This window comes from Nothoprocta perdicaria, unplaced genomic scaffold, assembly GCF_003342845.1.
Source record: "Nothoprocta perdicaria isolate Ctin4 unplaced genomic scaffold, notPer1 scaffold_341, whole genome shotgun sequence".
NCBI classification, from domain to species: Eukaryota; Metazoa; Chordata; class Aves; order Tinamiformes; family Tinamidae; genus Nothoprocta; species Nothoprocta perdicaria.
Genome location: NW_020455579.1, coordinates 151,571 through 169,314, shown reverse-complemented (window position 1 = coordinate 169,314; position 17,744 = coordinate 151,571). Strand labels below are relative to the sequence as shown.

At 37.2% G+C, this 17,744-nt stretch overlaps 1 protein-coding gene across 1 annotated transcript in view; it reads right to left on the bottom strand.

Moving 5' to 3' along the window:
• The window catches only part of TG (thyroglobulin), a 144,425-nt gene that overhangs the window by 90,427 nt on the left and 36,254 nt on the right, over positions 1–17,744 (bottom strand). Inside the window, exons 21-29 of the mRNA XM_026043913.1 lie at positions 12,746–12,895; positions 11,687–11,857; positions 8,135–8,257; positions 6,470–6,585; positions 5,743–5,851; positions 4,550–4,747; positions 2,674–2,841; positions 2,061–2,126; positions 1,292–1,372 (exon numbers count right to left, since the gene is read on the bottom strand). Of these exons, the coding sequence (XP_025899698.1) occupies positions 1,292–1,372; positions 2,061–2,126; positions 2,674–2,841; positions 4,550–4,747; positions 5,743–5,851; positions 6,470–6,585; positions 8,135–8,257; positions 11,687–11,857; positions 12,746–12,895 (1,182 nt within the window). The remainder of the gene's footprint in view (positions 1–1,291; positions 1,373–2,060; positions 2,127–2,673; positions 2,842–4,549; positions 4,748–5,742; positions 5,852–6,469; positions 6,586–8,134; positions 8,258–11,686; positions 11,858–12,745; positions 12,896–17,744) is intronic.

Below are 17,744 nucleotides of genomic sequence, written 5' to 3'. Positions count from 1 at the left end.
AGTGTCTCTAAATGAGGGTGCAATGAAAATATTCAGAGAAATGGATGCTCTTCACTGATTTTTGCCAGTTTCTTCAAAAACACCTTCTTATTCACCACATGCCATCAGCACTTCTCATCATCTGTTGGGTGATTTCTTGTTATTTAACACTACATGTACTGAAGTAGTGAAACAAAAATGAATAGAGAACACAGTTGCAGCTGAAATGTTGAAACATCTGCTGGCATACTGGAAATGCACAATGTTTTTGCATTTTCTGTCATAAAATAATTAAAATATATTGCCATGTGCTCTAAACATGATCATAAAATAATAAAAGTTCTGTAGATTTTTTATCTCTTTTTAAAAAGGTGAGTTACAAGTCTCATTACTTCTCGAGACTTAATTTCAAGCCTTCAATTTCTTTTTACAGTTTATATCATGTCCAACACCTCAAGCACAGAGGAAGACGCTGCATTCCTTACATAACTGGGCTTTAATGATATCACTGGCTGCAGCAAAGAAAGTGGAGAACCCTGAGGGTCTGCACTCATGTCTTGGCAAGATAATTCCACTCAGTATGTTAAGTGCAGTTATTTCTCATTTTTAAGTCTAGACTTTAAAATGCCACTAATTACATGGGAGTACCACTAGGTAAATGGGAATTTTACCTTTTATTCAAACTATGTAAGCAAAATCAGCAATTTGCTTTGTGTTAGCATTTTATGTCTACATAAGTCATATGCTCAGATATTCATAAGGTTTCTCGGCAAAGATTACAATTCATTAGAGATGAATCAAAACACTTTCATTAAGCTCCAGTGCTCTTTCTCTTGTGATTGCTGCTCCAGCTGCTGAAGATCCAATGCAGCTCTGCTAATTTAATACAAATGACTTGGGATATACATTAGTGTAACCAAGAGCAGCCACTGGAATAACGGAATAACCAAGGAGCTACAGAATCTATATATCTCTCATATGCAATATTAACAAGAGGGAAAAAAAAAAAAAAAAAAGAAAAAAGCCTATGATTACAATTTGTCCACAGTTTCTTTTAAGCACTGTATTCACAGTCATGTTGTCCTTAGCGGTCAATATACCCACGTACCCCAGCTAAGGGTTTGACCTCTGGGTTTATTTGAATTTTTCTCTTAACTTGTGTACTATTTCCTACATAAGAGAAAACCTTTGGGCATGACAATACCTGAATTATTATGATACATATATGACAATAAATGATATCCTCTAGTTAAATTCTGCACCTCGCTATGCTATCTTTTACTGTTTTTTCTGTTTGTCCTCACTACAGTACCTGATAACATTAGGTCATTCTCCATCTCRAAAGCAGCAGCATCACACGCAGAAGTTTTAATCCTGGTGAGCATATCAGAGCCTAGAATGCAAGAGGAATTGAAGTTGATATTTACTCTGTTTGTCTTTCTTCTACAATATAAGCTCATTTTCATTAGCAAAATCTTCAGAGTAGATGTGCATCAATCGTGAAAATTCCTTAGGAAGAAGTTCCACCAATTGAATCAAACATGAGTAACAACACCTACTTGTAACTCTAGGCAAACCCGATGCACTCTGGATGATTAAAGCAAAGGTCATATCCATAATTACTGTGCATTCAGCAACAGGTCTCTAGAAGCTGTGTGTATATTTCTAGGGGAGTAGCACCACCCATTTGGCTAAATAAATTGTGACGTCTAAACCATAACCTTGTCAAAAGCAACTCAAGCTAATAAAGGTAACACATCTAGTTATTTACAAAATGCCAAACTGTTATGGTACCTAGAGACTGATAAAAAGTGTCTCTATGAAACCATCTTTCACAGATATTAAAAAGCATCAATCTGATTTTTAATTTGATACGGGGAATTATCCCTGTGTCATGAACCTGACAAAAATAGAATTACTTCAGGTAACACTCCTGTGTTAGAAAAGACATCAGAGCAGCATCTCATTTTGGATGGTGCAAAAGTTCCAGTCTAAAACGTGTKATTTATAGATTACTTGGCTGCTATTACCTCTTGTGCTTCATCATATGCTTTTACAATCAGTCCTCTAAGATAACTCACCTTTCCACAGATAAACATATTGAAAAGTGGTCAAATTTCTTTCTGTCTCTTCTGCCAAATTAAAAGCTAACAAAGAAAAAAAAAGGTTTTGTTATAACAGCCATTAAAATTAAACCAATGGATAGAATTAAAATGCTCAGAAATTAGAAATACCTCACTAGACTTTGTATGATAGTATTTATACTGTAAGGATCCTACAAGAAGAAACACCCAAGCATTCATTTGCTATTCTGGGTCCCAGTCCAAAGGCTTAAAAATATTTTCCTTTTTTTTTTTTTTTTTTTTTGGTGTGACACTGACCAAATCTTTGCTACAAAGTTCATCTTTATTTCAGATTATTAGCTTGAATCTGCATGAATTAAATATTGGAACTGCTGAAAGGTAATGTACTTAGAACAAAAAATTCTTAATTTTCATTACTCTTCCTACAATAAAGTATGAACACATCTAATTAGCTAATTTAGGGTGTTTTTATTCTCTTATAAATTTACGGAGAAAAATTTATTTTAGAAAAAGTCACTGAAATACAAGAGTGGACTGGTGAAAAAGGCAGAGTCTACGGAAAAAAGAGTCAAACAAAAGCAATATTAATTGAGATAACTCATTGACATACTTCCACTGAATATTTGTCCTCCCAGGGTGAAGGAAAACATCCTCTCTTTTTCATCATAGCTCACACCTTTACATATTCCATCTCTGACAGACTTTGTTGTTGGACTCCAGTCATTTGCATTGCAGAGCAGTACATCTGGGTAGCTCATCAAACTACACAAAATGGTACCTAGGTTCAGACAGAGAGTTATGTCTCTACAAAAACACTTTTACTTTTTGATTTTTTTTTTAAACATAGTGCTTTTTATCCAAGCCTCTCAACTCTTCCTGAAAAGGTTAATTGAATCTGCTCCAGTAGGATAATTACTTTTTCAATATTGTGAGTTTTGCTACTCAAAAAGATAATCAGATTCCTGCTTTCAAATTGAAGCACTGCTATTAGAYATTCATACTTAAACATTTATAACTTGCTTCTCAGAGAATTCAAACACATACTATTACCACTTAATATACTATTACTCTTAACTGATAATGCCCCAAAATGTTCTACATACTTGATAGCACCAGAGAGACACGTTCCATATTTTGGTGATCTTGGACTCTGAACCCATCCAGCATATATATTTTAACTGAGATGGCTTCCTGGATTGGTGCAGAATTTCAGCCACTGCTGCAGCATGAGGCTGGAGAACAAGCACCATTAGAAACCAAGTGTTTTGGCACTCACTCAGGTCCTTTAACATTGAGACATAGTCAACCCTTGCTCTGTATCTGCTGTTGCAGTTCAGGCATTTCCACAGTTTTACAATGCCTTRTCATATTTTTTCATAGAATCATTCTAGTAGGAAAATACTTTCAATATCATCAACCCAACCATAAAGCTATCACCACCATCCATGTTAAACCATGTCCCTAARTGCCTMATCTACATSTTTCTTGAACACTGCTAGGAATKMTGACTCCATCAGTTCCCTGGGCAGTCTGTTCCAATACGTCACCAGTCTTTCCATAGAGAAATTTTTCCTAACATCTAACCTGAACCTCCCCTGGTGCAATTTGAGTCAACAACTGTGTACACATTCAGAAGAGCATGCGGAAGAACTAGGAAAGCACAGCAAATTCTTAAGAGATGTTGTTTTGCTGTTGGAAAGGTGGAATGGGTAAGAATAGTTAGTCATTTTAGGAACCTTTGTTCACAGAATGTGTTCACACAAGCACTCTTGTCAATCCCATTCCTTCCGGATCTATGTCCTCGCTAGACACCCAGACTTAGAAGATTATAGCTCTTCCACATACAATAACCTGACAGAATGCCCTGTTTAAAATCCCCTTTTCCTGCTTCAGAAGTAAAGTTGGTTTCCATTTACACATAAGAAGTCTGGAGGTACATTAATTCCCCAGTCAGCTGCAAGGCACCAACTTCTGGCAACCAGGCTGAGTTAAATAAAGGAAGAAGGAATTTTAGAATGAATCATCTGACTCCCATGCAGATGTATAAAATGGGTCAAAAGAAATATCCTTTCAAAATGTTTTCAGTAAGTACGATGAGCAGCATGCTCAGTTCAGGTCTTTTGTTCCACACTACAAACAGCTGAATGCTGGTGAGGCAACTATTCTCTTTTGCAAGTGAAAAACCTCATCCTGGGGAACACAGATCTGCAACAAGCCAGTCTCAGCCATTGCTCACATTCTACATACACTGCAAAATGCTGCAAATTGCGAGCACTCCATCATGTGTAGAGRTTGATATAATTTTGTAGGTGCAGAGGCAAATTACTGACACTGCCCCAAAATGACTTTTTTTTAGGGACAAAGGGTTTTTTGCTTACTCATCACCTTTAGTTTTCTCCAGTATTTATTTTATTTTCTCCAGTATTTAATTTAATTTAATTAATAAAAAAATATTTCTTTAAAAATTTTGCATTGTTTATACAAACCTCCATCAAGTGCAACCTGACTCAAGACGAAGCCATCACAGCAAGAGTCCCTGCTGCAAGCCTGCCGACAGAAGACCTGCGCATCAGTCAGAGAGGTGCTGGCTGCTGAGATAGCCAGGGAGCGATACACACCAGAAAGCACGTTCTGAAAGTTAGTCCTTTCAAAGGTCTTGAGTCCAGATGAGTTAAATTCTTGTCCTGGGTGGACAGAACAGGAAAGAAATGTTCAAAAGAGCTCAGGAAGAGACATGATGCTGTCAGACTGCATGCAAACAGCATGGTTGAAAGTTTTATGATAACAGCTCAAACTTAAAAAATTATTTTCTCTATTCTCAGTTTCAAATGAGAGATTAGCATCAACAGAAATCTAGAACAGGCATCACTGTTGATTAAAATGAGCTCAGGGAACTTGTCTTGTTTCAAGTGAGACTCAGGTTTTTATTATTATTTTTAATAAACATCAACTCAGGGGTGGATAAAAATAAAAGAAAAATGGTGGCAACTGAGTATTTTGACTCAAATTCTCATTTTGACTATTTTACCTTAGGACTTTGGCATATAGCCCAAAATCAGGCACACAATGAATGGAACATGCAAAGACAGCAAACAGAGTAAAGTTAATAAACAAGCACACAAAAAGCAGCAACAACAATAACAAAACCTCACCACGGGCTTCCACATCTATATGTTCAGTYGAAATACTTTGGGACTCCCTGGAGAGCAGGATATTTCTCAACTGGAATATCAGGACAATTTACAGTTTAAATGAACCTAAACTGTTAAATAATGCAGAAGTTGGTTTCCAATCCTATTTCTTCCAGCTTACATAGGGCTTAAATGCCCTATATAATTAGATGGCAAGCTGCTCAATAAAGAAATAAACATGGTACAAAAAAAAAATAGAAAATAAACATGTACAGGATAGAATTTGCAGTTTTGTGGGACTATCTGCCAAAACAAAGCTGTCAGAAGGGCTTACAAAGGCAGCATTCCTTATTTCTAAGAAAGAAGCCTGAGGGGAAGATTTCCTGAGGTTGCTGGGTTACTACTATTCAGTGTTCAACTTTGGAAAGACTTATGTCCTCGTGAACAAAGATGATYCTCTCCCTCACTTTTAATCATCATCTCATACAGAAATAAGTTCAGGTCAAGCACAGTAGTCTAACGTGATACCAGTGATTGGCAGCTGGTACCTTTCTTCAAATAGATCATCACTGCATCTCCCWCTTGATTCTGGACGTTAAGCAGGCAGCTGAGACGGCCAACACTAGTGGCAGCAGAGTTCCCCAAGGCACCTTGCACCTGGGACAGAGAAGAGACATGCACAATAAAGGCAGACTAACAGATTTCCCAAAAAACATTTTCCTAGTCAGAAACTGAGAGAGGGGGGAATTAGGGCATATAATTTAGAGCAACTGAAATTCTTTCAGCACCAGGGCTGATACTTTTTATTCTCAGACAGACCTTAACTCTTCAGTGTTATTTTGCTGCATATAAAAAGTAGCGAATGGGAAGATGCTAAAGAGACATGCTAAAAAATACATGATTCAAATCCTGGACTGCAAGAAGGGATCGAGAAATGACAGCTTCAGGTAACCTCATTAGTGATGTGGATACGACCGTTTTGACTATTCGAGTGATTCTCCTACTTCAAAATTAGCCTGATCTCTGGACTGTGGCAGTTCAGCATGTTTTAAAAAATAAGAGTCCTGTGATGTGCTTCAGTTAAATAATGAGAAATTCAAACATCCCTCTTGAAAAATTCAAGATGTAGTTCTTTATCAACAGAGGTTTGTTATTGCCATAATGAAAAGCAGTATCCAAGTCAGCCAGGTGATAGCTTGCTATTTTTTATTGTCCAATCTACTTATAGCTGAACCTAGAGCACTATATTGAAYATGTACTTTTAAATATAGTCACCAATTCAGATGCGGTACAGTTGAAGTTGACTTCAGCAGCACTGTATAATTCACACAAAACTTGAGTACCAGCAGAAGTTACAGTTGCAAAGCCACATGCTTCTTCCTTCTCACAATCTGAAAAACAGACAAGAAGCCTTGATTTTTTTTAGCATTTCACATACAAAATTTCAGACCAAAAGCACATTTGTTTCACTGGGCAAATGAACTTTAGCTTTGAACTATTTTAGCACCAGTCTATGTCAACTTTAATTGTTTTGATTTGAATCGATTGAAATTTGTTTGGACATTCTTCTGATGATGCAAGCAGCTGAGTTAGGTTTAACCACCTCCTCAAGTGTTTAAAGTCTGCTGGATGATTTGGCCTGAGGCAGAGAGCAGCCACATGAACCACTTTGCCATCACATGTGTGCAAGAAAGTAACTGCATGGCAGACAGATGGTGACACCACTACTTGCTCCCACAGCTCTACTCTTATAGAAGAATAAGAGATTCATTCCAAATCTCTTTACTACAAAGTCAATCAGGTTAGACCAAGATAACTAACCAAATTTAAGCAAATCTGTCCAACTAACTGTCTAATAGAGATGTTAAGGTAGTTAGAAGTAAAAGGTGAACTATCAGATGAATATAAATTAATTTCTTATTTCATAATTTCCCACAAAGACGTTTCTACTGCAATAAAAAACTCACAATCTTAACTTAGCTCAATGTGGCTTCTAATAAAAACACAGGCCATGCATACTGAATCACATCGCTTGCCAAAAGGGCATTGTTGCCTCTCTGTATTTATGCTCACAGAGCACACTAATCTCAGTGTCYTGCTTTTGAGGATCTCCAGTTCAGGTTATTTCAGAGAAAGGTGCAAGAAATCTTGCTGTAGGCAAYTAAGGGGTGAACTGATGAAATAAAATCATTCCACTGACATATAAGGCTTCTTAAACTCATCTCAGCTTGAGAGCTAGCTATTCCAAATAGACTAGGGTAYGGGATACAAAGACAAATCACTGTCAAAATTTCGTAACTTCTGCCCTGAAAAAAAGCCAACTGTGCTATTACTATTAGGGTCTTTTTATTTTAAAAGTAACTGTAATCCTTTGCCTCTATTCAGAAAAGTGAGCATTGGGAGTCGAGCAGGAATAAGGCAGGAATTGATCCAAAGCATCCTGAAAGCAATGTTACAATTCCCTTTGCTTTAGATGCAAACCAGAACACACCAAGTGTCCAAATGTGGTATAATACATACAATTTAAAGCTCTGCAAAGGAGATTCTTTTTCTATATATAACAACTTTGGGAAGCAGTGAAGACTTTGGTTTTCACATGTGCTGCACACCTAATCTTTCCTTTGCCTACATATCAGAAAAGTTATATGAATATTTCCTGGTTTCAATCTTATCTCTCATCCATATTGAAAACTGGTTTTCAAGTCAGATCATTTGCCTAATGCAGTACAAAAAGTGAGAGGAATTCTTCTGGAAAGAAAGAGCAACCTCTTCACTGAGCCAAGGTCACCAAAAGCTGTAAACAGCTTGCAATGAGTTGGTGCTGAACTGCTAGAAAGATTGTTTGTCTAGGAATATAGAGGTAAGTCCATCATATAAAAATATTATTCTCAGTGATGGTTGGTTAGTGTTGTACTGTCATATTTGCTGAGTTTTTCTCACCTGAAATGCACTGCAAAACTGGATTTTGCAGGTCTCCTGTAAATGACTGAGACTGAAGAATTTCAGCATCTTCTGATCCTGGAATCACTTTGGAGGCAGGGACCTTGTCAAATTTTCTGAGTACTAAAAAAGAGATAATATAATCATTTTCAGTGCTTCAAAGAGAAAGGATACTTTAGCTAGAAAGAAAGAAAAAAAATCCAAGATTTTTGTAGGCTTGCTCATTAAATGAACTAATCTAAATTCACTTACAATGCAGAAAGCAGCTGGACTGAGGACATACTTTCTACTTTGCCAAAAAATGTCACAAGATCTTTAAAAAACAATAGTTGGGGGTGGGCTGGGGGTTATATTCCAAGTGAGACTTCAGACCAGACATCTCCCATTACTTGTTCATGGCACACAACCAACCGTTGAGTCAATGGAGATACCAAAGTTCTGCTAAACAGGCCCTGAAATAAGAGCCATCCCCAACAGAAYTTGACTAGAACCAAAATCTAGGAGCCTAGTTAGTCCTGTATAGTAGCATAAGGTTGGCAATCCCCACCAGCTGCATGCTCACATAATACTGACTTCCTGTTTCTTTTAGACTCCTTCAGCCTTCAACTTCAGGCTCACACTTCATATGCTTCATGTACATCCCTGTCATCTGCTCTTTCTGGATTRTACCAACTGCACCTGAAAATCAAGTTGTTGAACAAGCGACCTACAAGCAACACTGTTTATGAACTGGGAAAAGCTCAAGTCCTCTAGAGACACAAACTTCACAGATCACTAAACGGGGTGAGGTATCCAATTTCAGCTCCAGAAGCCCAGTCTGTGCCCTGAGGCGGTTTAACAGTAGGTGCAGAGACAAACATTGGCATCACCACCACCTGTCTTGATTGCTACTACCTATATTACAAAGGTTTTCTGGTACAACGTGCCTACCAGTGGATACACTAAGACCTGTTCACAAACATAGTATATTAATGAGAAAGGAAGAATGTGCTGACTTTCCATCAACCCTGTTTAAACAAACTTCTCCTCTAAGCACTCCAAATGAACACAGGTTGCTAACTCATTGCCTCCAAAACCTGACTAGACCTGAAAGACCTAAGCAGCTGGAGTCCTGGTTGGATCCCAGCCTGTGGGAGACATCCGCATCTGAAGGAGCTGGGGGCTCATTCCTTCTTTCCCTTGTGCACATGGATGCCTATTCAGCAGGAGGATCCCATGCCTGGCTCTYTCCCTTAAATGTCTGGACAAACCACAAAACAAAAGTCAAGGATAACATTTTCAAACAACCATTTGTTCTCTCACAGCAAAACAGTCAGAAATAATATGAAGCAAATGTCCACTGTTGTCAGGAGTTGAGTCAGCAGGTGCTTTTGATAAAACTGTCATTTCTGCTTGGAAGAAACATAAAGACTGGCCAAACATTCACAAATACACACAAATACACACATACACAAAAATCGTTATACTCCAGCTTACCTAGGAAAAGAACTGAATGATAATGTATACAGAACAGGAAGCTTTTTCTTTTCTAAAAATATAGAAGCCCAAAATATAAGCATCAGTCTAACTAATTATATTCTTATATTCTGAATATATTCATATTCTTATATTATATTCTTATATACTTATATTTAATTATAAGTTGAAACACAGGAAGTTTCATCTCCGTGTGAGGAGGAACTTCTTGACTGTGAGGGTGACAGAGCCCTGGAACAGGCTGCCCAGGGAGGTTGTGGAGCCTCCTTCTCTGGAGGTCTCCAAACCCACCTGGATGTYGCCCTGTGCTCTGGGTGTCCCTGATGGAGCAAGAAGGTTGGAATAAATGATCTCTAGAGGTTCCTTCCAACCTTAATCATTCTATGATTCTGTAATTCTGTAATTCTGCACTAAACCAAATTCCTCCTACATCTACAGCTTGCAGTGATGGCTGGTTAAAAACAAAACCCACAAGTCTTCACAATATTTTTTTTTTTACTGCTCTCATCTGTATTTTAAATACTATTTTTAAAACATGTTCGTTTTTTATCTTTTCCCCTTCTACACCTGCTTTATTTAAAAAAAAAAAATTTAGTTCAACCCAGGTCTCCACTTTCTCTAGGAAAATGGAGGATAGAAAAGACAGAAGAACAGATAGAAAAAGGATATAAAGGCATAAAAAGGATAGAAAGTGTGACCAAACATCCCCATTATTGGGACAAATATTAAGTGTGTCATAAAATATAACAGAAGTAAGAAATATAAGTGCAAGTATGGGTTGTTCCAGCTCAGCACTATGTATTTCTAAAAGGAAATTCTTCCCACTGTAGTCTGAGGAAACACAGGGCAGTTGGGTTATTTATTGACCCTGCTCATAGCCAATCTCATTTCAAAGCAAGATCAGTCTTCAGACCTTGCTGTCTTGCTGCATGCTGCATTTACTTAAGAGAACTATAAAGGGCAGGAGGGAAGGAAAAAGAAAAATAATCAGTTTCACTTTCTATAATGCCTTCTGGAAGCCCAGAATGCTCTTGTAAAAAAGCAATAAAACAAAACAAAATTAAAACAAGCGGTCACTGTTAGTTCTGTTAATTCTACTTAAACTTTGTTAATTATCAAAAATCAGTCCTCTTGTTTTTCTTGTATTTTTCAACCCCTAGATTGTCAAATCTTCCAGTTTCTAAGCTGAATACTTCATTAAATTCAACACTAATCATCCAATGGCTTATAAAATCTTATTAAAAACTGATTTGGAAGCAAGGCAAAAGCTCTGGGGCTGAGAAGCAKAGTTAGAACTTACTGCAGGTAGTTTGTTTGGATGACTTCTATGGTTACTAACTTACACTTACATGAACTACACTTAGGTTGCTCAAGCTTTTATTTTGTTTCATTCCTTTTTTTGGATTCCCAATGCATTATCTTCTATCCTAGCTTTCTGTCATCTCTTTTATTTACTTTTGTCTGAAATCCAGTTCCACTGCAGATCAGTACTCAAGTACCAAATCTGTAAAGGCTTCTAAACAAGTTTTAGAAATATAATGGTTAACTTCTTTCCAATTATTCCCCCTTACAAATTGGCATTTCTTAAGGCATTCAAGCGGAAGCAACTTCCCAGCTTGCAAGGACATGCTCATCCAGTGAGATACACATAGCAGCATCCCTGACAGTGATACTATGCCACTGCTGTGAGGTCATTCTCAAACGCAGACTATTTCATATGAGCTCATGAATCAGTGATCATTTTACAAGAAAATCCTTCATTCTGCTGCTCTCCCATGAGCCCTCATGTAACTCTTACAATTGCAAGCGAGGGGAAGGAGATCACCATACATCAAAAGCTGTCACCTATTTCAGAGTATAAGAAGAGTGCTTCTTTCACTTCCCTTACAAGAAATAACTTCCCCAATGTCAACAAGCAATACAAAGTTGGGGAGAAATGTGGCTCAAGGAAAAGGTTCTTACTGTAGGAAAGTGATTTCCCATAGCTTGGCAAGGCAGCTTTCTCAGTAGTCTTTTCAAAAGGAGGATTTGCTTATGTGGGATCAAAAGGCATCCAAAATTTCTTCTGACACCTACCTAGGCACTGGCGGTCCATAAGAACATCGTCTGCTTCAGTCCAGCCCAGTGCTATTCCAAAGCTATCAACACAGAACCACTTCTTAGTGTCAGGGTCTTGCTGGGAGGGTCTATATTGCCCGTCTTCATCACATTGTAAACCCTGCTCGTTGTTCTGACAATGAGTGATACCTGTTACAAGTAAACAAAACAAACCATACATAAGACAGTTTGATCTTGCTGTCACCACTTTCCTTTTCATCATAACTGAAAGTCTTCAAGCTTCACCCAAGGAGTGCGTGAACTGCAAGTACACAAGTCCAGTACATGCACAAGAAACAGCTGATATAGAAATCTCAGCCTACTCTTCTGTTGCCAAAAACTAGCTGATGTTTGGTTATAGGATGAGTTACCACACACCTGCTTTTCATCTCACCTAACACAAACTAAAAAGAGCAGGACAGGTCATTTAATTGCTGACACTATCAATAAACCCAATATCACTACTGACTTTTATTTTTAACCAAGGGGCAATGCTGAAGATTAAACTGGAATTGGACTTCCTTTGTAGAACTGTGTTCAAAACCAGCTCATGTAAATACCACCTTTAATTAAAAGATCAATCAATAGTTGCTTTYTGAGAAGAATTCTACTGAAGCAGGGAAAGTTGCTAGGCAAGACAATATTTCACTAGGGATCACAAAAATGCCAGTAAACCTACATAAGATATTTCCAGCTGACACTGGTGAATAATCAGCTATCATTCCTCAGGACAATGAACATGTCTCAAGGAACCACAATGTCCTGGATGAGACTGACCACTCATTTCTCATGCATTTTTGGTCAGAATACCAGACAGTTTGTTCTGTCCTTGAAAACTGTCTGAATGTATGCAAAAGAAATCATATCCATTCAGAAGGAAAAAAAAAAAAAAAAAAACAGTGAGAGGATCAGCTTTCTCCACACTTCTTTTCCCTTTTTTTCTCTTTAAAAAAGAAAAACAAAAAAAAAGACAAAAAAAAATCCATTAGTTATTTGAAGAAAGAGCACAGAGGATAGGGGAAAATGAGTTCAACTTACAATGATCATCGCTGAATGCCCCATAGGACCTGGTAGTTTTGCCCACAGGACACTTGATGCAAGAGGAACTTCCTGTCTGATACTGGTAGTAACCAAGAGGGCAGGGAACACATTCCTCATTCTTGAAGTGACTGCCTGGAGGACAAACAACTACAAAAAAACAACCTTATTACTCTTAGTGAAGCCAGCCAGTCCAGACATTCACACACACACATCTATGGGGAGATRTATCACCATGGTGGGCTTGCAACAGACTTGAAATCTTTTAATATATGTGTTTCTAAGTGGGATTATATCCCTAACTGTTCATCAAAACCCACCAATGACTGGAATATAGACTAAGACCTTCATTTTCAGATTAGCCTCAAAATTTTCTTAAATTAGGTAGTTTTTAAGCCAATTAGTGCTAAATCCTAGCTTCACCTCTAGACTGAGCAGAGTCGGAGCCATTTGTAATTGTATAATGCACTTTGTGGATAGACTGAAATATAAGGAAGGTACCCTAGGTACAAATTATACAGCTATTACAAACACTACAGGCTGAAACAGGAAGACTCCTATAAGCAGAAATTCCAAAAACATCATATAGAAAACTACCATATGTTAATGCTTTCACTCTGAATTTCTGGTAATGAAGCTGTTGGCAAGTAATTCCAAGCTATAGCATAATGAATTAAAATCAAGTAACTGTGCACATGACAACCCTAAAACAAAATGAAAATATATTCTTAGGCTGTATTAATATCATTTTAGAACAATTCAAGAACAATATTTCCATCTGACYTGCTGCATACTACAGAGAAAAATCTTGGACTTTTGGGAGGTCATGTAACAGCATCTTTCCCTCCAAATCACTAAGATGAACATTAAAGCAGAAGAGTAGCACGCACATTGCATGACAACATGTTATTTCATAGATGCTTACCAGATGTCAATTTCCTTCAAAACAATATCAAATGCATATTTTGGGACTTTGACAAGGTGCAAAACTTTATTTCTGCTCTGGCCTTACATCTTGACAGCAGTTTAAGCCCATATTAGAGAACATAAAACAACACTAATGAAGARTTGGCCTTCTCCACTACAACCCATATGATGGATTACTGTTCTGGCCAACACACTGGAATGTAGATTAATTTAATTTACTGGAAGACGTGAATGGTAATAGATTTAAAAGACAACCACCTCTTCTTTCAGCAGCTCTAAATGGTCCAGTGGGAGAACCTTGGATTAGAGACTGTGGGACTGAAAAATTCCTCCCAAGTAGGTATCACAGCCATTGTTCCAAGTTTAACACATATCGAAAATCAATTACAGAACAAAAAACCCTGGATGAGACAGACATCTCTTTTCTCATGTGTATTATTTAATATATGAGAGTGCCTGATACATTTGAAAGACTTTTTCCAATTGATATGAAAAGGATCAGTCATCCCACATTAAAAAAACAGTAGAAGATACTAAAATGAAATGAGTAATGTATGCATAATCAGAAAGCAGAATTCAAATGATGAAGATGATGTTAATTAAAGCAATTGAAATTAAAAAAAAAAAGGTATAAGTTCAGCTTTACAAAATGTCCTCCTTATTTTATAGTTATAGTCCTGTAACTATAAAATGTGTAAATGTAATGTCTGCATCTCTTATATTGTAAGCAAGTAAGGTTGACTTTTCTTCTTCACATATAACAAAAAGAGTACCAAAAAAAAAAAAAAATGGTGCAGATCTCCATGTTTCCAAGAATCCACAGCTTTTGAAGGCATATACCTCATCCACTAAAAGATATACACAAAATAAGTATGTGGGGGTTGAGTTCAATTCTGGAATTCAGAAAATAAATGAATAAATAAATAAATGAATAAATAAATAAATGAATAAATAAATAAAAGTGTGCTCTTTAAAATTTTAATATTGATACTGTTTCAAAAGATAAGAAAATACATGACAATCTAAAGGCAAAACTTCAGGACTAAGTCAAAGCATCCTGATCAAACTTTGTATCCCTAAAATAGGGAAAAGGAAAGCAAAACAAAATAAAACCTTACTCCTACACAAGATCTGTGCTTGCACACAGCAAGAAGTATCAGAGCTGATGACTGTCCAACACTTACATTGCTCTTTTTTTCCTCTGGGACACTAGGATCTTTGGGATATCTGAGTCTTGATCCAGATTATTACAAAGGAGCTTTAAAGCTGCCAGCTCAGCTATAAATCTAGCACTGTATTTGATTTGGATTATGCACTACTCAGARTAGTTCTGATAGAGTTTACCAAGCACTGTAAACAATAAAAGAAAATATCAAAAAAACAATATATTAAACATAAGTAACAAATGAGCTTCAGTCTTTCTTTCTGAAATAAGTGCTGGGAATGGAGAGAGTTCATAAAGCTGCTTCCTGGACAGACTAAAATATGTTTTGGGTTTTTTTTTTCCAATAGCACCTTAGCACAAAGAAGGGCATTTATCCTTTAAAATGTACCTAAGATGAATCTCTTAACTTAAGCTGCTAACTATATATATATATATGTATTCATAAATCCCTGGAGTTCAAGTTACTCAGTGTAACACTGAGATAAAAAAAAATCAGACAAGTAAAACTAACACACTGTAAAAGTTAGACATTATACAGACAGGAAAACATGAAAGAATTAGACAATGATAGATACAGATATAAAGCAGCAGATGAAAAAATATGTCAGAGATGAAGAAGAATTTACACATAGGCTTCATGTTTCTGAGAGCAAATATTTCAGTGAGATCACAGGAAAGCCACCACAACCAAGAGCTGATGGTGCCTCCCGTGACGCAAGGGAAAGTGTCATTTACAGGGAAATAAAAGCTGCAAATCAGTAAGACCAGGATCTGAAAATCCACTTKACTCTCAACAACAAATTAGATAAGAAAGAGAATAAAAGAAAAATCCTTATCATTATAGAACGCTCTAATCAAAGCTGATATGTTATTATTACCAATCCCTATTAGTGGTGGACAGACTTAGCCAGCTTACACACYCATTCTGCCAACTAAAATTAAAAAAAATCTGCATCATGGGAGGACCTGGACTATAAATCCTAAATCCACTTATTAAGATRTGAAATGCATTTAGGAATGCATTATATATATACATGCACTATATATAACAGGATCCAGCAGTAYGCCTACAGTAAGCATGAAATCTTTGCCAAAGGCTGGACCAAGCACTAGCCCTTTCTGCATTTCTGTGACAAGACTATTTTACCAAGAGCCTTTTTCCTCTAGTTAGATAGTGCAAGCATGTGAACGAACTTATAAACCAAATGAATTGATTGCTTTTCTAGAACCCTGTATTCTGCATGAAATATTTGGCATGATCCAATCCTTCGTAAGCTCTTTTTTTTTCCTCTGAGTGATGTTTCACTTAATAATGATACTTTTATTCAATACAACACTACATCTTGTTAAGTAACTGCAAGTTGTTACATTCTCTGGATTTTTGGCAGGAACTAACCTTTTTTTTCCTAGCACGTTTACATAACAAAAATCTGAGGTGTCCCAGCTGATGAAAATGAACTGAAAGTGCAGTTAACTTGTCTTTAATGCTCTAGGCTGAAAACTGCAGCATTTCAGAATTGATCYGTGACCCGATTACTTATAAAACCTTGCCTTAAAAATAGCCATCTTCACCCACATCTGGAGGAAAGGGAACTGCTAGACACATTTAGAAGATCTCCTGACCAGATTTAAGACTGTTAGAAAATGAATACTTGATAAAACAGGACACAGTACATAATTTAAGCTCATCAGAATCTAGTCTCTAGGTGATCATGGTGTTATCAAAGCAAATACAGCACCTGCTATTCTTGGATCTACATTGCTTTTCCTCTTTCATAAGCTCATTTCACTAGTAAACCCTCAAGAGAAGGCCAGGATAAACTATGAAAGGAATAAGCACTAGTGTAAAGAATATACACTAATACAGCTCATTCCTTTCACATGGAGCTGCATGTGCAACCTTGGCATTTGGGTGTCCAGCTCTATAGGAAGATGGTTTAGCCATTCCGCAGGGACTACCAGTCCCCACACCCATTCTCCCAGGAGGGAGAGGAAAGGCACAGAGAGGGAGCACAGAAAGTTCTTGGACTTCTGGGCTTTTATCTCAATGCCTTTTGTCAGGATTCAATTCATGTAACACTGAAAACAACAAAGAAGCACAAAAGTCTGCCAGGTCTCCAAATGACAGCAAGGTAAGACCTTAAATCTGCAACATCTGGCATCATGCTGTAACTTATTGCATTGTCCATTTTCCTCTCTCTTTTTAACATATAAAAAGAATCAAAGASTGATGGTTTGAGAAGTTAAAAAAGATAGAAAAAAATCCATTTTTTTCATTCCAGCTACTGAGCTAGTATCATGAGGATCTCTTATTATATCTTTAATAAAAGAACATTGAAAAGGACAACTTGATAGCAAAATTAATAAAAGTTGTTGCTGATGGTACCTTGTATGGAAAAAAACTGCCATAATTCATTCTGACCTCTGAGGTCACTCTTATGAGGTGTTAAGGAAAAGAACAACGGGACAAAGGGATAATCTCTTTCCTTCACCATAGTTYTATGGTGGAAGCAAGGAGCAGTCACGGCTCATGCACTTGCAATACTATATGCACATTAGAAAGCTCTCCTAGCAAAGAAAGAACTACCATAGCAAGCCCAGCTCTAAATTCTTCTCACTTCTAAAAACTCTGTGTTATGTGTCTTAAAACTCTCAATTGGTTCTCAAAATTTAGTTGGACAGTTGGGGGAACTTTCCCTGCTGAAAAGATTCTTCCTTCTGGAAAACTGACCAGAAACCTGCTGCTGTTTCTTTTATACCYACACCTGGTACCTCCTACCCCGATTCTTCAAAAATCTCCTCATTGTCGCTTCTCTGAGTTTGGGACTTATTAAGACACAGGGTCACTGATAATAACTAGGCCAGTGGGAACAGTTGGTGAGGCACTGAAGGAGGCTTGGTAGTGAT